General features: G+C 37.8%; 1 protein-coding gene across 1 annotated transcript; it reads left to right on the top strand.

Moving 5' to 3' along the window:
- Positions 1-1,585: 1,585 nt before the first annotated feature.
- On the top strand, positions 1,586-21,817 carry SSX2IP (SSX family member 2 interacting protein). Its single transcript, XM_085231344.1, has 15 exons — positions 1,586-1,817; positions 8,985-9,025; positions 10,630-10,762; positions 11,124-11,290; positions 11,519-11,719; positions 12,696-12,806; positions 13,976-14,111; positions 15,018-15,093; positions 15,178-15,349; positions 15,576-15,726; positions 17,875-18,011; positions 18,391-18,564; positions 20,053-20,164; positions 20,565-20,685; positions 20,928-21,817. The coding sequence occupies exons 3-15, from the start codon at positions 10,720-10,722 to the stop codon at positions 21,007-21,009; spliced, it is 1,683 nt and encodes a 560-aa protein (XP_085087470.1). The 5' UTR covers positions 1,586-1,817; positions 8,985-9,025; positions 10,630-10,719; the 3' UTR covers positions 21,010-21,817.
- The last annotated feature ends 336 nt before the right edge of the window (positions 21,818-22,153 follow it).

The following is a 22,153-nucleotide window of genomic DNA, read 5'->3' on the forward strand; positions in this document are numbered from 1 at the left end:
CTCTAAAAAGAATGCATTATTAAAAAATATTTATAATTATTACTGCCAAACAAACCAACAACCGGTATTTCTGCAAACATTGGGAGTATGCTGCCTACGCAGCAAGAATTGATCAGTGTAGTAACCTTGTAATAGTTATTTTCTATCTGTGCGGTGAAATAATCGTGGTCTGTCTATGTAAAAGAGAAATGGCCTTAATTCCAGTCCCAATAATGAGAGGAAATTCCATTCCTGGGAGTTAAGTTTTGATGAGAACTTTGAAAGACTGGTTTTGACCTTATTTTTTGTTCTCGAGCTGAACTTCAAGAATCTGAAATGTTGAATGCAAAAGGTTCTGGAAGCAGAAAACAATGTGTGTAGGAAATGTAGTGGGGTCACAGCTATGTTTGTGGCAGGAGAACCTTTAGGATTCATTTTCTTTCGAGATTTCATCCCTTGTTGCATGCCATGGGGCATCACCGTCCTGTTTGTCACTCTGTCAAGGAAAATGCTAATGATCAGTGATACAGCCAGTATCCCGTTACCTCCTTTTTACACTGACCACAGATAATGCTCATCAATATTTGCCAGCCTGGGTGAATAGCTAAATTTATAAAAGGGTATGCAATTATACAATTAATTAAAAGTAAGTATTTTTGTCCTAATTGCTTCAATTTTTTCTTTGATGGTAGCTTCCAAATTGAGAATTAGATATTGTGGGTATGCACATGCCTGATCACAGAATTTGATGTAGTTGGATTTGAAGGTATGAAGAAAAATCACTGAAGATGTGACTGAAGGCTGCAATCTTGCAAACCTAGTAATGAAGGTAATCATCTGCTATGGATTATAACTAATCAATTAATTTTTCTGAGTTCTTTTGGGTTATTTTTATTAAGATCCTAATAGATTTCATGAAGTAATGCTGGATAATGTGATCTTGCAACTTAGTTTGTTGGAGTGAAAGGGGGTGTACAGGCTGTAAAATTGGAAACATGGATCCCTAAAGGTTTTGTTCCGACTCCAGAATCTTTCAAACGAAATTTTTATACTTAAAAGCAAAGAAAAATCTAGTCAAATAAAAACACGTGGAGGTAAAGACCTGTAGGATTTCTTCGTTCCTCTAATTAGTCTTATAAACTAATCACACTCACAAGATAGCGATGGTATACAGTGGGTTGTAAATGATTGGGTTTGTGGTTAATCATTTTTCTTTCGGAATAGCAGAGTATGCTAACTGGTGTTATCCAGCACACGATGGAGTCGCACCAAGGGAGGCTCGGACTGGATGTCAGGACAGAGAGGATCTCTTCCGGAGAGAGCGACCATATGGTGCGTCCCCATTCCTGCAGGTGTTTAAGAGACGCGTGGCACAGAGGGACACGTTTTAGGGGTGGGACTCGATAAGCCAGCGTTGAAATGCGTTTTTCAGACGAGCCGGTCCCAACACAGCCGAACGAAACGCTTATTGCACTCTTTCATGTGGAAGCAGACGACGTTCGCACCCGGCTCCGCCCCAGGGCGGTCTGTCACACAGCAGCCGCCCGCTCTGCCCGCGGCCTCGGCCCGCCAACAGGTGTCCCGCCCCGAGCAGGTGCGACACGGCCCGCAGGGGCGGTGCGGACCCGTGGGGAGGTCTCCTAGCAACCGCCCGGCCAATGGGAGCGGCGCTGGGGCCCGGCGCGGGGTCGACGCGGCGGCAGCTGCGGGACGCGGGGCTGCGCGGAGCCGGCCCGGGAACCAGTCCCTCCTCCTGTCTTCCGTCTCTGCTCGCCGCAGCAGGTGGTGCTACGCGGGGCTCCTCCTCCTCCTGCCCCTTCTCCTCACCGGCGGCGAGGGTAGGCGGGCGCGGCGGGTAACGGGCGCTGCGCGGCCGTTGGTGACGGCGGGGCGGTCGCGGCTCGCCCTGGCTCCGGATGCCCGCCGGGGAAGCCGCCGCCGACCGCCGCGGTGTGGCGGGCGCTCCTTGGCGGGCCCAGGCTGACCCGCAGGGCTGAGGGAAGCTCGTCCCTGGAAGGCAGGCCCGGCGCCTTGGCGGTGTCCGCGGGGCGGCGAGCAGCGACCGCGGGAGGTTGGGAGCCCTGGCGGCTGTGCGCGGTGGGAGGCACTGACTGTGCGGCTTTGGCTTGCTTGCGTGCCTCATTTAAAAAAAAAAAAAAAAAATTGTGTTTGCAGCGAGGCTTCGTTCAATTTGAGGATCGAATTGTAACAGGGGATGCGCTCGTAGTATTGCTGCAGCCCCCGTTTGCGCAGAGCGCTGTGTTGCGATGAGGTGGTTACGCAGAGCTCCATGTGCTGCTAAGTATCGTAGGAATTCGGGAATTTCAGGGGAATGACTCAAATCGGGAGGAGTGCAGAATGAAACGTGAACGTGTGAGGTAAATGTTAGTAGTAAGCTTGAAACGGGATTTGATGCCGTTGATGAAGGTTTCAGAAGAGTAGTGGGGGGGGGGGAAACGTTCTTTCTGTTCTGGGAGAGAAAAAGCGTAGTATCAGTCATTGGCCGGACTGGAGAGGGCACAGGAGGCAATCCCAGGTTCCTTGGGTTCGGCTTGTCTCTGAAAGCAGCTGGCAGCAGATGATAAGGAGAAGACGATCAGCAGAGGCTGCTGAGCAGCGATGTCTCTGAGTGTCCTTCCAGCGTACTGCACTGTGGAGCTGAAGGATTTCTGAGCAGAGCTTGCTTCTCTTCTTAAATTCAATAGCTTTTGAAGTGTGCCTTTCATATGATTTCAGCCAGGTTATATAGTTCCCATTCCCAGCATATAATGATGCGAGTCTGTGATTTGACAGTGCTTCTTTTCCAGCTTTCATGTTAAATGTTTCATTTCATTCTGCATAGCTCTATGTTAAACGAAGCAATAATTTTTTTTCTTTACATGTTTCTGTACATGTTTTGTCCTATTTCTCTAGCTGCTCCAGTGGAAAAGTCACTGCTTATTAATTTTTTGTATGGAAGCATTGGCTGGCCTTCTTCCACCGTTTTCATATGTTTCCTGCATTTTGTATAGGGAAGGTCATAATGATGTGTGCTATTTCAACTGGGGAAGCTCAGTGTTTCTATGGAGCCATTATGATGTTCATTTTTTCTGTCCTGGGCTCCAATGTTTTGTTAACTGCCTTTGTTACTTCCAGAGGAGTAATCACTGTGACTCTGTGATCTCTTGCATGATAATGCTTAACTTAGAGCCTGTTGATTTAAGTACATAGCTGAGTTGGTGTAGTGGTGTTTTTTTCCTAATAATAATAGTTCACAAACGTGGATTTTTTTTTATTTTATTTATTTTTTTTTTTTACCATTTGTGTAGTAAGCATACAACCTTTTGGGGTTCTTATCATTCGATCTTAGTATTTATTTTTCGGAATAACTCTGTACCATGAGTAAACTTTCTCACTGACCTGCCCAGCACCTTCGAAAGTTCTCCCAACAGCAGAGAGCCACAAACAGATCCCATTTGATCTAATTTTCTTTGGGGCTTTCATGTAACACTTATATGATACTTAAAGAAGGAGGAAGGGGAAAATATTCTACTTTTTCCTACCATTTCTCTTTCTCCACCAATAATCAGTCATTACTAAATCCCCTGGCATCGCTTCAGAGCTTTTGGTAGGGAACATTGTGAAAAGTTTTTTGGAAATCCAGTTATGCTTTCTTGCCCAGGCATGTTGAGTGATTCCTTCTTTCAGGGCACTGTAGCAGACTTGTTAATGTTTCTTCCATGTTAAGTTACGGTGACATTTCACCAGTCATATTTTCTGGCAGCTTATATCTGCTCTGACTCGTGTAGTCTACAGGGCAACCGTTCTTTGAATCTTCTGACATTCATTAGAGAAAGTAGTTACGTTGATGGCGTTCCATTTATTTTACCTGCCACCTATTTTACCATACAGGTTACATGCTACTGAACCTTGTGAATTGCGTCATTTCCAAGAGCTGGAATGCTGAGATCTGGCTCTGCCCTGTAAATATTATCAGCTTTAGGAACTAGTGAGACTTGCACTCCTTCCCCTTTCTCTTTAAATGCTTTCTACTTGTAGAGACAGCAAAGGTATGGAATTTGGTTAAAGTTGAGTTCAGGAAAAAGAGGAACTACAGAAGACAGAGTTCCTGAGGCTTTCTTATGTATTCATGATATGCGAAGGCCTTGTAGCTGGAATAGAATAATCTGCTACATGTACAAATGTTTTTTTATTTCAACAGAGGAATAAAATTCAGAAGATTAGCAGAAATAGTTCTTTAGCAATAGGAATCTTCAGCAACAGGAAAACTCTGGTACAAAGATCGGTAGTATTAGCTCAGTGTGGGGTAGGACTTTGGGAGCCAGATGAAATATTTCCATGTGTTCCAATTTTTTCAGAGGTTGCACTGATAACATTTATGTGTCTATTGAAGGTAGAGCTGAATGTTGAGATGGTAGATAAGTCCTTGTAACCTGAGTGTTTGGGACAAAGGCAGAAAGAAAACATTTATCAAACGTCACATTTTATCAGCTCTAAGGGTATGTTTTTGTGTGGTTTTACCTATTGAATATCAAAGAAAAAATTATTCTTACAACTTTTTCACAACTTGTTAAGTAAAATGGATCTGAAAAATGTAGGTAAGAGATCTTCTAGGTTGCTATGCTCATGGTGAAGAAGACTTAGCAGTACCCACAGGCTGAGTGGTGGGCTTACCTGTTGAGGTTACTTTTGGCAATACTGATAAATTTAGTTGGAAATCTGGCACGTGTTAAAGAAATGTTCGCTTTGAATTTAAGTAAGTGGAAGGACACTCCCTTTTGTGCCTCCCTCCCCCTTCTTTCTTTCTTTCTTTCTTTTTTTAATTGCCACAGTACTGTAAGAGCAGGGAGGAAATATCTGGAGTCTGCTTTGGTTGCAGGACCTGTCAATTGAAATTACAGTATTAACAAAAGTCACTACAATTGTAATAGGTTTCTACAGGTAAAGGAACTCTTTCAGATATACAGTTACCACCAAAACTGAACTATATTCTAGTGCTAATTGTCAACTTTGTTATTAAAACAGCCATAGAGAGAGAATATTTATCAAAATTTTAGGGAAGAGATGGATGGATCTTCAAGATGATTGCATGAATAAAACAAGTGTGTTTCTTGTGACATTATCAGGGATACATTTGTAAACCTATAATGTGATGACTAGTATGCACCCTAAATTTACATGGACTGATATGTCTTTGATTTATCTGGATAAAAGCCATCTGTTTGGCATCTGTGGATTACTAGACAAATGTAATAGCCTTAAGCAGATTCACAGCCCAGCTTGGGATGTTACTGTAATTAGAAGGAATCATGTTGCCTTTTAAGTAAATACTAACTAATGCTTTAATTTTCTTTCATTTTTTGAAGTCAAAATCTGTGTATATGTTGGAACTTGTAGTACTTAATATATGGAAGAGAAATGTTTGGTTGATGCTTTTTGGTTGATGCTGACTCACAATGTCATGGAAAAATGTAACATTGAGGGATGAGGAGAGTTCTTTTCAAAGATTGCCTTCACTTATCCACCTTAATTTAGGGAAAAAGCTTTCTGGGTTACCAGATAATGTGTTTTTCATGTGTCATAGAATCTTTTGAGTTGGAAGTACAGCTTGATCAGGTGCTTAGAGCCTCATCCAGCCTGACCTTGAATGTCTCCAGGAATGGAGCACTCACCACCTGTCTGGGCAACCTGTGCCAGTGCTCACCACCCTTATTGTAAAAAAAACTTCTTCCTTATGTCCAGTCTAAATCTCCCCTCTTTTAGTTTGAAACCATTTCCCCTTATCGTACTGTAACAGACCCTGCTGAAGAGTCTGTTCCCTTCTTTCTTACAGCCTCCCCTTTAGATACTGAAAGGTCACTCTCAGGTCTCTCTGGAGCCCTTCTATTCTCCAGGCTAAACAGCCTCAGCCCTCAGCCTGTCCTCACGTTTCATCCCTGGGATCACTCTTGTGGCCCTCGTCCATTCATGCTTTGAACGGGTACACATCTCTCCTGTACTGAGGACTCCACATCTGGATGCAGTACTCCAGATGATATCTCACCAGTGCATTGGAGAGGAGCAGAATCATCTCCCTTGCCCTGGTGGCCATGCTTCTTTTGATGCAGCCAAGGATATGGATGGCTTTCTGGGCTGCGTATGCATGGCTCATGCCCATCTGCCACCCACCAGTGTCACCAAGTCTTTTTCAGCAGGGCTGTTCTCCATCCTTACATCCACCAGCTTGTACTGATAGTGAGAGTTGCCCAAGTGCGAGACCCTGCACTTGGATTTATTGAGCCTGATAGAGATCACCAAGGCCCACTGCTGGAGCACATCTAAGTCTCTCTGAATGACATCCCATCCCTCAGGCATGTCAGACCACACCACACATCTTGGTGTCATCTGCAAACTTGCTGAGGGTGCACTCGATTGCACTGTTGATGTCATTGATGAAGATGTTAAAGAGCAGTGCTCTCAGTACTGACTCCTGAGTGACATCACTTGTCACTTATCTCCATCCAGTCATCGTCTCACCCAGTGCAGTTCAGAGATGACCAGATGGTGTAATGTGATACAGTGCTACTACAAGCTTTTCTCTCCTGATAGAGTTGCCTGAAAGAATTTTATAAATTCAGATACACCTACTTGCTTTCAAGTTTAAAAATGATACTCGGATTTTTGGAAGTGTACTGTGATGTGTGAAGTTTATAATCCTAGTGCTTACTGCTTGTGGGTTTTGGATTTTGACAGTCTGAACTCAGGCTCGCTTTATCTGATTTATCTTGAATCTTGCCACAGTCATTGACAATCTCTCCCTTGCACCCAGAGCATAAAACAGTGATTTTAAGAACCACTTTTGCTTCTCTATTTGTAGTGTAGCTTTCAAAGTTCAGAGTAAAGAAAGATGCACGTTAATGAAACATGTAGGAGTTCATAGGGCTATACCCATAGGCTTTTTTAAAGATTAAAAAAAAAAAATATCAGCAAAACGTCAGGTGCATTTACCAGGGTTAAGTTCTAGTGTATTATCATGGTAGCTTTAAGTTCCAGGATTTCTTTTGTGTGTGTGTACTTTCCCATTAGCGATTCTTTGATTATTGGTATTAATCAAGCTTTCTGTACTTTTTTTTTTTGTATGTCTATTGGTGGAAGGAGGGGGACACTTTGTTTCTTTGTTTTCTCCTCAGATATTTTTTTTAGTTGCAGTGGGATGGCTCTGCCACTGTGTTCAACCATGTGAAATTGGCCCCCAGACCTTCCAAGGTCTTGTTCATCACTGGAACAAAAGTGTCACTGCCAATAGGCAAAGTAGTGTCTGGCAGGCACTGGGTCATTACAGATATTTGGGTGAGTCACTAACCCTGTTAGTGAAATAGCTTCATAGGCAGAGTGGGCACAGAAAGAAAATCATTAAGTAGTCACAGTAGCTTGGGCTGTTGAGAGACTTGTTCTTTTCTCTCCCATCCATAGATATTTAGTTTTAGTATGGGATTCTGGGAAACAGCAAATGTTGATTTTTTTTTTTATTTATTTATTTATTTATTTTAGCTTCTCATTGTGTTTTACCAACAGGATTTAAGGGGGTTGGGGATGGGGTGAGGGAAACAAACAAGAAAAACAACTCAATTTCTGCTCTTCCCCCTCAAAAAGCTGAAGCAGGAAACCTCTTGGCCCTTTAGTTAAAGCTTTCTGGTGTTAAGTTGGATAGCCTAGAGAGATCCCCAAAACACTTTAAAATCTTTGCTATTTTATTTTTTTTCTATATTTAAACAAATACTGCTTCAGATATGCATTGAATGCATTCTTCCATATGTTGTGGTGATTAAAACAAGTACTGTAGAGTACTAAAGGTGGAGTTTCTTATGAATACAGTGTATCTGAATTCGTTTTTCATCCCCACTATCTTCATTAGGGATGCTCATCTGTAGCTCTTGCATGTTTCAGTGAGTCTATTTTGAGCTGTGTTGCTCCAGAGAAACTGCCTAGATTTGACAAGGAAATGTAGCTGATGATTCTTAATCATGAGGTAGTTTTAAAAATCATTGCTGAGGTCCTGAACTGGCAGCAGAAGCCACGTGGAACTGACGAGATGGTCTTAGCACGGAACTAACGGCTTGTGGCGTTCCCTTCTGCAGCTGACATGGGGATTGTCTCATGCACATCTGAGTGTGGTTCTAAATACAGTATATAGAGATGATGCAAGTACAAAATGCTGACTGTGCTCTTAACAGATAACTGCTCCAAAGCTAGTGCATTCTTCTGATGCCATGGAACAATTTAAGCTACTTTTGGGGTTGGTTTAACAGTTGAAGTTCTTTAGTTTAGAGCTCACCAGATAGTGAATTTGTGGTGTATGTTTGTGAGTCTGATGTATTGAACAGTATGTACTGTACTGCTAGCTGCCCTTTCAAGTCAAAAAGCTCTATAATCCTACGTGTGAGAAGAATATAGTTGCATTGTCTAGATGGATGTTTTCAAATTCCCTCTGTATGTTTGCATTCTCTATAATGGCTAGACATCCTTCTGAACCTGTCTTTCTGCTCATTTTCATTGTATCCTCTTGTTGGTGTACCTGAAACAAAGCTTCACAGAAGAGGAGCCCTGAAAACCTTTTGCTGCGAGTAACACAGCATGCAAATTGCGAAGCTAAAATGTGGAGAATCATTGCGTTCCACCACCTGCATTAGTCCTGTTTCCACTTCCAGTCAAGCATTGTGAGGGTTAATAGATGCTGTGTCAAAACAGTTTTCTTGGTGTAAAGACCTGTGGGTTGGTGTTATTGTACTTGGAGGTAATTTGGCTGGTAAGATCTCTTATGGCTTATGTGGTTTCTTAAAGAATAGAAGCCAGATGATTTGAAATTAATAGCATATCTGAAGTGTTAGCGGTATTTTTGTAGAATTTCCAACAGCCGTTAATGGAATTTGTATGTTTTGAGTTTCAAATTCTTTATTAGAATGCAGGATTGCTTTCTATATATACTTGCAGTTTAATTTTCCTTTTTCCCACTCTTTCATTTGCAGGTTTCTCTATCTGATGGATCCAATGGAAGCCAAATAAGCATGTAAGAAGTGTCTTCATTTTATTTTGTCTTTGAATTACATTTTTTTAAAAGCACAGTTGACTTCATTGGGAAAAATGAGAAGACTGCCTTACAGACATCAGAAATGACAGGCATAAAGTCAGTCATTTCCTTTAGGATCTGAATATCCTTTTTTTTTTTTTTTTTAACACATCTTAGTTTTACAGAAAGAAAATGCTGAAAAATGTGAATGCGCGGAGGGAAAGCAGACGCATCTCATTTTTGAATACGAATAGCCACTAGATTGTTACAACACTTACTGTGTTTTCTCAGTGTCTTATGTGAACTTTCTGATATGTAATTTAATACTTTCTGCACATTTTCCTCTCATCTGAGAAATAGTTATGTACTTTCCATCCAGGAATATTTATGAATCTGCAGAAATATGCAGTGGGATATTTTATTTTCTAGTGCTGAACATTCTGTGGCATGGCTGTACACCAGTATGACCTCTTAAAAAGTTGATGTTCATTTGAATGCTGTTTTGCACACTTTATAATGTCAATAAGGAGATTCTTGTTGTTTCTTCTCTATTTACAAGAAACCTTGTGGGTAACAGATCACCCGCAACTGTCTAGTTGCTTAGATAGACAGCAGTTTGGTTTTCCAAGTGATAGCTTTCCCCATAATGATAAAAAAAAAAAAAGCAAGGTTTTAGTGTCAGCATTTCAGAAGTTGCATTTCTAAGAGTGCGCTTAATAGCACATTAGGAGGAGTTAGTAGCAAACTTGTCTGTACTCTTTAAAAGCTATGGTGTCCATCTCAAACTGACTTGAGATTTTGATCAATAGTTGTAATTTTAAAAAATGGGAGTCTTCTTTTCTGAACAGATGAAGAGTTTGTTTTCCTGTAGGTTGGCTGTCTAGATCTTAAACGTCAGAGCTGGATTTTAAATTTCTGGCAGTGCACCAGCTCTGATGCTTCATGCATCTTATGAATGTGTGAATTTCTTTTTGTTTTCAGAGGGAAGGTGCTATACTGAGTGGCTGTGCCAATGGAATAAGGCTTTTTCTATTCTACAGTCCTTCAGCAATTTTGGAAATGTTGCAAAGAATGAAGCAGCTTCCCAGGGAAAAGGCAATATAGCTGTGTAAAGGCAGTACAGTGAATTGTATAGGTTAAGTTAAATAGCTAAATGTGCATTAGAAGTTCTTCTGTCTTCTCTCTGCCAATAAATCTCTTCTTTATTCTTTAAGTAATAATCTTACTAAGACAGATTCATGTTAAGATTCACAGAAATTTGTCTTGATAAAATTGCTTTCTGGTTATGTGGCAGAAAAATATTGGATATTTGGCTTGCTGTGTTTTCTCTGACCCACATCAACAGAAACATCTACGGTGTCTTTATTCTTTTCATGTGCAGGTGGCATTTAAGTCTGAGCTGATGGTTTAAAAGACGTAATGAAGCCTGAGCCTCAGTATAGATAGATGCATCACTTGTACAGCATAATATTTACTGTGATTCTGGTGTTCTTTACAGTATAAAGAAGAAGAAAAAAATGTCACGTGATTTAGGTCTAGTAGTCTGTCTCCCATGCTTACTTTAATCTTCTAGCTGTTAATCTAAAATACTCTTACTATTTTAGGAGATGCCTACGTAACGCAGATTGCCAGGAATTGTACTAAATACTTCACTGCTGAACGGGTTGCTCAGGTACCCTGCCTGTTTTGTTGCTATGGGAGATTGGAAGACTGTAACTGTGCCAGTGCTGTCATCAGGTAAACTGGTAATATTTTAAATTTAGTAAGTGTGCTAACTCTACCAGGGTATTATAGTTGCTAAAGAGACATTAGGGTTTTAAACATGAGATTTATTTAATGTTATATTAACCAGTCTAATAGTACAATAATTTTTTTAATAGAAATGCTGCTGGAATGCAGTTGAATTTTAACTGTCCTTTTAAAATTATTGTTGTGATATGTTTATTGTGTTTTATTACATTCTAGATGAAGTTCTAAGCTCTAGATTTTTGAACAGTTATGAATAATAATTTCAGTAAAGGGATTTGATTTAAGTTTTTTGTATGTGATATCCTAAACTACTAGTCCTGAATTGTTTCTTAATGTTTTTAACTTTTAGATAGCAAAAATATATTTCAATATACCTCAGAGAAAAAGATATCTCCCCCAAACATGAACTCTCAAGTGCTACGCTTGCCACTGCCTTCATCCAAAAGCATGCACAGCTTTTTCAGTGCCTTCTGCACAGAAGAGAATATTGAACAGAGCATATCCTATCTCAACAGGGTAAGCCACATCTTGTTTATTGGAAGCTTTTTGAAAATGTTTTTAAGTCAGTTTTGGTAATGAAGATGCACTGTATTTGGAAGGCTTCTTTCTTAATGCTCAGAAGCTGAAGTGGTTTGCAGAATTTTTTTTTTTGTCATCTTATATAGGATTTCAACTGATATTGTTTATCTTGGAGATTTATCTAGTTATTTATTCCACCAGCCTCTCCAATTTGTCTTTCATCAGGAATTGACAACACTGGGCTTTCCATCTATTTATGCGGAGTCCAAAGGAAAGGAATTAAACTTAATATCAATCATAAATTGCATGAATGAATTGCTTGTACTGCAGCACAAGAACCTTCGAGCTCAGGAAGAAGTAGAAATGCAGCATCTGAAACTGGGTAGCGATATGGATCACTTACAGAACTGCTATGCTAAATTAAAGGTAGAAAACAAGATGGTTTCACTATATACATATATATTGTGTGTGTATATAATGCAGTGTTTGTGTTTAACAGATACTCTACTTTGTTATCAGTGAATATATTTCTTTTTTGACCTCCCTAGTACTAATTTGCAATTGTACTTCTATAAATGCTTTGAATTTTTTTCATTTGAAAATTCCTTAATGAAGTATGAACTCATAAGACAACTTGAATCTTGCTTAGAAGTTTTCTTAAATGATTTCTTTAATAAAGGAAAACAAATGTTGAATACTTCAGTTCAGCTCATTCAGTTTGTCTGAAAGAATATGCCCAGCTCTAAAAGATAAATTCACAATATAACCGTAATCAGTAAAATCAAAAACCCTGTGTAGGTAACTTTACTAGTATGCATTGTCACTCTTCTCCTTATGTCTTTTGCATTTATTTTTGTCATTGGATTTCTTGGGTAACTGCCCACAAAGCCTTTTTATAAAGATTGCTCTGAATCTATTGGCAAAACTTAGATTAAGCTTTGTTTTATGTAAATTTTACATAAATTTATGTAAAAATTGTCCCATTTGCTTTGTTGTGGACACAGCCTGCATATCTATGTATATTATTCCATTGTTTATGTAAGAGAAATACTCCACTAAAATCATTCCCAACCCTACATGTTGCTTACTATCTCCTCTTACTCCTAAGTTATAGATGCTTACAGAGTCCTGATTTATTAAAAAAGCAATAACTGTATAAGATAATCTATTAAACACCAAGCTAAATCTTTGTTTTTTATGAGTGGGAGTATTTCTTGTGCTGAAGAATCTTAGTTCTTGGTCCAGAAAATAGAACTTGTTGAGAATGCAAGGATTGAGAATATGCAGAAAGACTTGTCTCAAGTGAGATGGTTTAGCCTTTTTTTTTTTTTTTTTTTTTTCCCAATATTTTTTATCCTTAGCTATTTTTTTATTGGTACTCAAATGTCAACATTTTTTCCAGGAGCAGTTGGAGTTATCTAAAAGGGAAATAGTTGGCCTTCAGGAAAGAGACAGACAACTGCAAAGCAAGAACAGGAATTTGCACCAGTTACTTAAAAATGAAAAGGATGAAGTGAGTTATGTACATCAATGCAAATTATTATGTAGATTTTCAATGATGATTTTGCAAGGTGTCTGGTAGCTGTTCACATTAAATGTTTTTTGTTTTCTGCTGGTGAACGCTGTCTCTCAGCAAAGTGAAACTGACATCTTGCACACCAATTTAAATACGTTTTATAATGGATAGGTCCATGTTATGATTCTATTAGAGTGTACTACAGAAGCATGTACAATTTTATGCTTTTTTATGCTTTTGATTATACATTATTTTATGTTTTGTAAATGTATAGAAGTAAGAGGGAACTATAGGATTCAGTCACTTTCTCAAATGCACATGTATGGGAGTACTTTTTCTTTGTTATATTGTAGAAGTACACAAAAGGTGGGGGGTGGGGAATAGCACATGCTCATTGAACTTGTGAGTCTTGGAAGAACCCAGTTCAGAAAACACTATCTTTGGCATTTGTTTCCATGTGGTCCCCACCACACTGTGTTTACCTAAATTTCTTTAAATTTTCTCTTCATTAATAAATATTCAGCAGGCAATCACAGCGTTATCTGTATGTAATGAACTTCAAAAGTTCCAGCTTAAAAAACCTGAGGCATGTTAAGCTAGCTGTATGTTGGCAAGGTTAAAATTGAGTCAAAATCCTTCCAGCCTATTGGTACTATTGTGCTTTGTGATCTGTTGTAATGTTCTTTTGGCCTGAATAGTATCACCCTCTTTTCCCATCCCCTTGTCCAAAAGGAACAAAGAGTTTGTTATTTTTTTATGTAAACCTAAATAAACCTAATTTAATGTTAAATTAGGTACTAAATGTTATTTACTGAAACCAAAAACGTCTTTCTCTTTGTAATGAGGATATTGAAGAAGATATCGCACAAATTGCCAAAAAATGTACTCAGTTCTTCTTAAGAAGGACTGTTACATTATAAAGTATTATTTACTATGTTGGTTTGTGCATAAAAGCAACTCAATTTCCTGAGGTAATTAAGTCTTAAGTCAGAATCTGTAGGCTGGGAGAGTTCTCCTGATTTCTGTTGTCAGTTCCTTTATCCTGAAATAGTTTAGTGTAAGCACCATTTCACATCTGTTTATTTTGTTTTTTTGTTTTTTTGTTTTTTGAAGAAATGTGTCTATGTTGAGCTTTAGCTGAATAAATCTTGTGGGATTGTTTTTAGGTTCAGAAGTTACAGAACATAATTTCAAGTAGAGCTACACAGTACAATCATGATATGAAGAGGAAAGAGAGAGAATACAATAAACTAAAGGAACGCTTACATCAGTTGGTCATGAACAAAAAGGACAAAAAGATAGGTAAGTAGAGTGCTATGGCAAAATAGAAACTTTGTATGTTAAAAATGTTTATATTTGATTTTAGGTATGTTCATATCCCTTTTCCCCAGTGCTTAAGTACCCAGTGGAACATTAAATATATTGTGAAATTTTTGTTAGATGAAATGTGTTAACTGATGTCATTGGAAAGGAAGTCCTACTCTTATTTTCTTATCCCTCCTGCCACCCTCCAAAACACTCTCAGCTGTTTGCCATCTATAGCATGTCATATTTTAGTGAGCTGGTTTAGTTTGCTGAGCCAGAAGACAACTATTCATGTTGTGGCTGAGTTGGTTTTGCTTTTCTGAAACCATGCAAGTAAAACAGACCACATTAGGACACTGTATCAGGAACACCTATTTTGGCAACAGAAAGTAATTTAGTATCTGCACAGTAATCTCCAGAAGCCTCACACTTAAGTGAACAAAACTTTTGGCATGTTTTTTACTCAAATTAATTAATGCTAATTGAAATATCACTGAGGTCAAAATAACCAGATCTTAAGTCTGTTCCCTATTTCCTTGAGAGCTAATGAGAACTGAGCTTGAACTACTATTCTGATGTAATATTTAAAATAATGTATACACAATTTACATAAAAGCTGAAACAGAGGGCTCGAGTGTTCTTAAGAAGTGTATAACATAGGTAAGATAGAATAACATCCCCACCCTGGCTTTCCAAACACAATTTTCTTTCTATCTTTGTTTATTTTACTCTTGCCTTGTTAAGCAGGGCAACATGGTCTCGTTTCGGTCTTAAGACTGAGGGGGATATTTGGGTAATGTAGTCTTTTTGGCAGTAATTACATCAAAAGGTAACGGAAGTGTCATCTGAATATGTGTGTAATTGCACATTGTTTCATGCTTTGAAATCTCTTTTCATTTGTAGCTATGGAAGTTCTAAATTATGTTGGTAGAGCTGATGGGAAGAGAGGTGCATGGAGGACTGATAAGACGGAAGCCAGGTGAAATTGTAGTTGTTTTAGAACAGCATTAATTGCAGTATTTGTTATGTTGTCACCTTGTTACTGTTACATTTCTGCTTCCAGAAATGAAGAACAAATGTACAAAGTTCTGCTAAATGACTATGAGCAACGCCAAAAACAACTTTTATTGGAAAATGCTGAGCTGAAAAAAGTTCTTCAGCAAATGAAGAAAGAGATTATTTCACTTCTTCCACCACAGAAACAAAAACCTAAAGAAAGGTCTGAAGATGGGCCAGTAAGTATTCCTCTGTTAAGCTTAAGTCTTTGATAGTTTCCAGTGCTGGAGCCATTTGGTTATTAAAATTCTTCTTGGAAGGCTTGCAATGGAAGGACCTGGAAAAATCTTTTCAGTATATAAGGATTTTACTTTTCTTTGGTAAAACAAATCCATGTACATATTTAAATATGTATTTTTTGAATGGTAAGATGGTTTGCAGCAGGCTTTGTTTCTATTTCTACAGGTACTTTCAGACTTAGAGGAGGACATTGGAGAGTTAAATAAAGAGAATATGTGGGAACTGTCATGTGAAACTGTGCGAGAGCAGCTTACCAACAGCATTAGAAAACAGTGGAGAATGTTGAAAAATCATGTTGAAAAGCTGGATAACCAAGGTGATGTTTAACTCTTACACATACACATAAAATGCTGCTGATAATTCCATTTGGTCATCTCTTTGGTTTTACGTTACTGTATGTCTGAACTAAGTGGAAGCTGAAATGGAAAGGACTATGACCTGGTAAACTCCTTGAAAAGACTTGTGTTTTTCCTTTTCTTTGTGAGTTTAAATTGTGGGAAGTTAGGAAAGCAATCACCTTAGCAAGTCTTTTATCCTGAGAACAGGCACGCTGTAGTTTGACAGAGTAAACAGCTTTCTTCAGAAAGAATTTATTTTTCTTTTGGAAATACATGCCCTGTAATATGCAGGTCACTCCAAAAGTAATGCTCCCTATTTATTTCCATGGGAACTATAACAGATACAAAGAGCACAGTAGCACTATTTAATAGAGTAAATTCTGAACTACAAAATAGCATTTTTTTCAGTGTAGTTGCCATCATTAGCTATGTGCTTTTGCCAGCAATGAACAAGAACCTATTGTCATGCTTTGCTTACAAAAAAAAAAAAAAAAAAAAATCTGCATTAGTGGAGGTGACATGCTGTTATATCTGCTGAAGCACACCAAGCACACCACACACCATCTTGCTTTGCTCATATCCACTGTGTTTGGTCTCCGTAAACATTCAGCAAGCTTTTAATTTTCTGCATGGAGGAATTCAATGACACACCTTTGCTTCATATGCATTTCCATGTCAGATGCCGTTACTGCCTTTCTGCTGCCATCTGTTACATGGCAACAAAATGTAATTGAATGCTGGTGGGAAGGTTCAACATCTACTGCCCTGCCACCATCATCTGCTTCTGCTGTCTTAGGCCAACTTAAACAGGAAACATTATTTTCAGAGCATCTTTTGTAAACGTTGGTTGTATTTCCCCATTTGTCTGAGCTGTTCAAGTAATTGCAGATATTTAGTTTCTTTCAAATTGTGATATGTGATACATAGATCCTTCTTAGAGTTTGAGCTTGTCACAGCCGTATCTCTACTGCTTCTGCTGGCATTCTAAAATGAACTAGCTGATGGTATGGTGCTGGGCTCTCATTTCCAGCTGTTAAACAGCATTAAAAGACAGCTAAAAATATATAAAATTCTTTCCTAGTATTATTTTCCAGTGTAAGCAAATGCTGCTGCTACAACAAGGATGTTTGCAGTCAGGAATAAGAGTGAGAAGGTCATGAATGTAGTTGCAAATAAAAGAGCAGGTGGTCTCTGGTATAGACATGTTCTTATAGAAAGGATTTTAAGATCACTTATTCTGAGTAATACTAACTGTATAATAATTGTATACAGTTAGTATACTAACTGAAAAATAATTGTAAGCATCAGGAGAAAAGATTCAAGTATTTGCAGTTTTCTTGGAGTCACTTTTTTGTTTTTTTTTAATTCTTGAATTTATAGAGATAACCATGTTCTCAGTGTTTAAACTGTCATCAGGGGATCAAAACTTGGCATATTACAAATGCTGTGGTAGTTGTATCTTTGTACAACCACATTTTACATTATTTAATCTCACACATGTTATTCCTCGATGATTCATTCCCTTTCTGGGTTAAAAATGTGCACACTGTTCCAACTGTTAGCTCTGTTTCTATTTCATAGAACACGAGGAAAAAATCTTTCCTTTTTTATCTATGTTATATATATAGTTACTGCCATACTCTTATGAACATACAGGCCCTTCAGTAGTCGGCTCAGGATAGGCTAGCAAAGTATCTGAAAAGAGCTCTTAATTTGTCCTGATTTTCTTTTAAATAAATGCTGAAACAAGTTGTGGTGTGTTGGTGGTGGGTTTTTTTTTTGGGGGGGGGTGGGTTGGTTGTTTTTTTTTTTTCTTTTGTGTGTGTGTGTGTGTGTGTGTGCGTGCAATGCTGTTGCAGTGCAGACTTGTGATTTACCTGAAGAAATGTAAAATTTGAGGCAATGTTGTAACATTCAGCTCAGGAAAAACAACAGTAGTGCTTAATTATGTGTGTAGCACCAATTCTGGATCGTTTGTCCTGATAATAGTAATTTTGAGTGCGTGGTTAATGTGTCTTTTGGAATGAAACTATTACAGCTTAAAAATCTTTGCTATTGCTTTGAGTCCTAAGTGTTGTGAGGAATTATTTCTAAGTAACTTTTTTCCCATTTTCCCCCTCCCTTAGTGTCACGTGTGCATTCAGGAGCTATGAATGACAAAGATGTAATCTCGAGGGAAGACCATGAGCTGGAAACTGAAAAACTAGAGTTAGAAATTCAGCAATGTAAAGAAATGATCAAAACTCAGCAACAACTTTTACAGGTAGCAGGCTTTAAATTTTGTTATTTTCAAGACCTTTGAATTATTATTTTTTTAATGTCACTTATTGCTCACCTCTGAGGTTTTTCTCCTTTTATTGACAGTGCTTTTTAAAAAGGATGTCTTGGTGGTTGGTCGAAGTGGGTTATTCAGTTGATTAGTAATTTAATGAATTTGTAATCCTGGTAGGAGAAATTCTGGGAGAGGTTAATAGACAGGAAGGCTGATGAGGCCAGAGGTGTTTTGCTTGAAACTCTGCCCCTACCAACTGTGTAGCTCACTTATCAATCTTCAACTGTTTTTTGATGAAACTGAATCTATGGAAATTCTAAACAACTTAATAGTCACTCCAAAATTACTATTTCTGTATTTATATCTACAGCAACAGCTTATGTCTCCATGTGATGACGACACCACTCTGTTACTACAGGACTGCTATTTGCTGGAAGAAAGAGAGCGTCTTCAGGAAGAATGGAGACTGTTTCAAGAACAAAAAAAGAATTTTGAGAAGGAACGAAGAAGTTTTACAGAAGCTGCTATTAGATTAGGACTAGAGGTATTAGAAAAGTGGAAAGGTATTAGAAAAGGAACTCCTATGGAAGAGAGTATAATAATAACTCTAATACACACTAAAAACTACCTAATACACGTTGTCTGCTTGTATCTCTATACAGAGAGCTCATTCTCATACTCTGTGAAACACAGCTTTGGTCATTGCAGCAGATCATTCAGCTGGCACTTAAAACGACAAACACCAAATTTCTTGTGTGTATTGGAATATGAGTTTTCTGCAACTAGATGAATTATTTTTCTTGCAGCTTTGAAAATATCTAGGTACTTCTGAAAGACCTGTCTGCTTATTCATTAAATCCTTGATTAGAGGCTGTTTCAGTTTAGCTTCCTAAGACAGCAAGGCTTATGCAAATCACTGTTAGATTTGGCTGCAGTATTGAATTCTCAAAGAGTCTAGATTTCTAGATTTTCATGGAAAGCAGTTTTGCAGAAAGCCAAAATATATCTTTGCCTCAGTAGGGCCATTTTATGTTCTTGTAGTTAATCTGGTCAGTAAACAGACTTATATAGGGAGGGAATTGGATTGGGTATTTCTCTAAATGTGCTCTAGCACGTCTTTTTGTCTGGCCAATAGTCAAGATCAAAACATGAAGACTATAAATTTAGCAGGGAGGAAAGTGAAAGGTCAAGAACATAGAATATTTTGAATTTTTACTTGAGACACTGGTATAACAGTAGTTCACACAGTGACAAATATTGACTTGGGTCACTACATATGTAATCGTGCATACTTCAACTTTTTCATTTTCTTTTACTTACATTTTATTGAATTCTTGAATTTAATGTGATCTTGAATTTGGCTTTGTTATTTTTGACGGATAATAAATGTTTGTCCTGAAATATTTAAGACCATGTTACAACATAAGTGTAGTTACCTGTGCTTCTGAATGTTAAAATACTTAAATTTGAAAGGAGTAATGAGAAAGTTCAAGCAATACTGCAAGCCTTCATCATAGAGTGATTGAAAAAGGAAACATCACCTTTCTTTCTGCTCAATTTTTTTTTATGGAAGTGATCAGTGCTATTTTCAATGTCACTTGTATTTGTTTATGGAAAAGCTGAGGACTAAGATTGAAGCAGTAATCCTTATTAGCAACTGCCTAGAAATTAGAGGTATCTCCACGAGGTAGTGCAAGACCGGGGGGGAAGATGGGGGAGCACAGGAGACAGTGGTAAGAGACTGTGTCACTGGAGTGGAGAACAGTGAAATGAAAGGATCATTCAGACCTCTGAAACAAACCACGGGGTTTGGCTTGTAAATAAATACTTCCTCAGCTAATCCTTGTTGGAATCAAAAGCATGCTTATATGACTGTAACTCTTTGTTTAACTGTTGACCTTTGTTTAACTGTTTAACCTGAGTTGCATGGATATTCCATAACTTTTTATTTTTTTATATGGAATAGCATAAATTGAATGTGGACTAAGCTTGTTTGTGTGGTCATAACTGTAAAAGTCATTTCTTTTCCTAGAGAAAAGCATTTGAAGAAGATAGAGGAGCATGGTTGAAGCAACAGTTCTTAAGTATGTCTATTGATTACAAGCACTCTGAAAATGTGACAACTCCAAGTGCCTTCATAGGAAGCAAGTATTTGGTTCAAATTATGTTACTGTAATATGCTTTTTCCTTCTTTTTCCTATAAGATGGTTAGGATATAATTCATTTGCACAGTAGAAAAAATTTCTATTTCTAGGAACAGATCATTTGCCTTGTTGCCCATGAAGAATGAGTTGATTCTAATGATCTCGAGCAACTTGTGAGATTTAAAACTGTATACTAAAGCTTTTGATTTATAATTATCTTTTTTCAAATTCTGGTGTTTCTGGCTCTATTTATTATTACAGACATGCTGTAAGTTGGGAGGAAAGTGTTTGTTGTGCTCGTTTTTGTTTGTCCTTTCTTTTTTGATAGAAGACTTAAATCTAATCCTTCAAATGTTTTCAACTGTAGTGTCAGCTAACTGATTATATGTATGCCTTCCAGCTTCTGACCAAGACAATCGGCTAGTGAACTCAACGTCTCAGCAAAGAAAACCTCACTGTATGCTGAGTGGTCCTGTTTCAGCTGAATCCTGCCAGACTTCTCAGTATATTTCACATAACAGGTATCTCAAATGATGTCGTGGATGTTTCTTGTGGTTTTTTGTTTGTTTTTCATGGTGCTGAATGCTATTTAGAGCAGTGACGAAATTGTGATAACTTACAGAATGATCTAATCTAGGTCTTGTGATTGATATGTAGAAGAATATGTTAAGCATCATATCATAACTGTATTGTGCTTCTCTCTGAAGTGTAATTTGTAACTGAATGTGCAGTCATTTACGCTGTAACTTTATCTTTTTACCAGTTTCAATGCTGCATTAAAAAAACCTGCTGGAGACAGCAAGCCAAATCAGTGGGAGGAAAGTGACAAGGAAGAAACTGAGTAATGCACAGTCCCAGGAAGACTCTGAAGCTGGCACTCTGCTATGTAGAAACTTGCACATAGAACAACTGCCTTAGACTTCCTAGGGTTGCCTGCTGTTTTGTTAGAGATGTTCATAAACTTACTGTTCTAAAGTGTAACAGGATGCTGTGAGTTTGATCATTCTTCTGAAGGGTTATGTGGTAAGCTGAGCTGTGCTGTGTATGTATGTGTGTGCACATGGCTTTTAATTTTTTTTAGACCATTTTTTGCCTCTTTTTCTTGCAAGATGCTTATTTAAAAGTATATTAAAGCTTTGATATTTTTCTAGTAACAGAAGCTGTGATTCTGTGAATGAAACTATGGTCTGAAACTTTGGCTGTAATGAAATATTGGATCCTAATGTTTCTTTTCATCACAGACAGAGATAGCACTTTTAGGAATGGTTTAATTATTGGAAACACTCATCTTGAGAAACATCTCAAGCATAACTGGTATTAAAACTTCTTTTGCCTCAACTTGAATGTACAGTATACTGTAGATTTTTAACAAAACAAGTTCTATATTTATTAATTTGCGTGATTTGAAAATACCTCTTTGATATTTCAGATGACCTAAAGTGTGAAATCTTTATATATTTGTAAATAGACAAAATGATTATGCTGAGAAACCATGAAATGAAATGCATACATCCATAATATTATTTTACATGGTATTTTAAATTGTTTTATAGTGATACTTGGTTTACAGATGCATTAGGACTTTCAGTGGTTCAGTCAGGAATAAAATTATTTCAAATGTAAAAAATAAATGTGTACGTCTGTTTTAAGAAACTGGTTCTGTGATTTATGAATGCAAATTTTTTTTTAAATTATCATGGTTGTAGGATCAAGGTTCACTGTCTATTTGATGCTAGTTTTGTTTTGCTTATTTTTCATCTTAGTGGGCTCCAGAATTTTTGGTGTAGCCTTAGAGAAACCTATTTTGTTTATAACCTTCTAAAAATAGCTGTGTACAGATGAGATGTTTCAAAGTCTCCTTCCCTAGTCAATTCATGTACTTTTCCTTGTCCATTACAAGTCCATCTCTTCTGTTTTGGTTGCTCAAGCATTTGTTAATGTGTGAGCATAGCTCTGGCCCTAGTCAAATTAAGCTTTTGGAACGTGCCT

Source organism: Meleagris gallopavo, chromosome 10, assembly GCF_905368555.1.
Source record: "Meleagris gallopavo chromosome 10, MGAL_WU_HG_1.1, whole genome shotgun sequence".
NCBI lineage: Eukaryota > Metazoa > Chordata > Aves > Galliformes > Phasianidae > Meleagris > Meleagris gallopavo.

Excerpts from the sequence above, each read along its gene's own strand:
- SSX2IP (XM_085231344.1), top strand. The coding sequence starts at position 10,720 with ATGGGAGATTGGAAGACTGTAACTGTGCCAGTGCTGTCATCAG. Across the intron at positions 20,165-20,564 it reads TCCAAGTGCCTTCATAGGAA|CTTCTGACCAAGACAATCGG; the intron begins GCAAGTATTTGG and ends TATGCCTTCCAG. Across the intron at positions 20,686-20,927 it reads CAGTATATTTCACATAACAG|TTTCAATGCTGCATTAAAAA; the intron begins GTATCTCAAATG and ends TCTTTTTACCAG.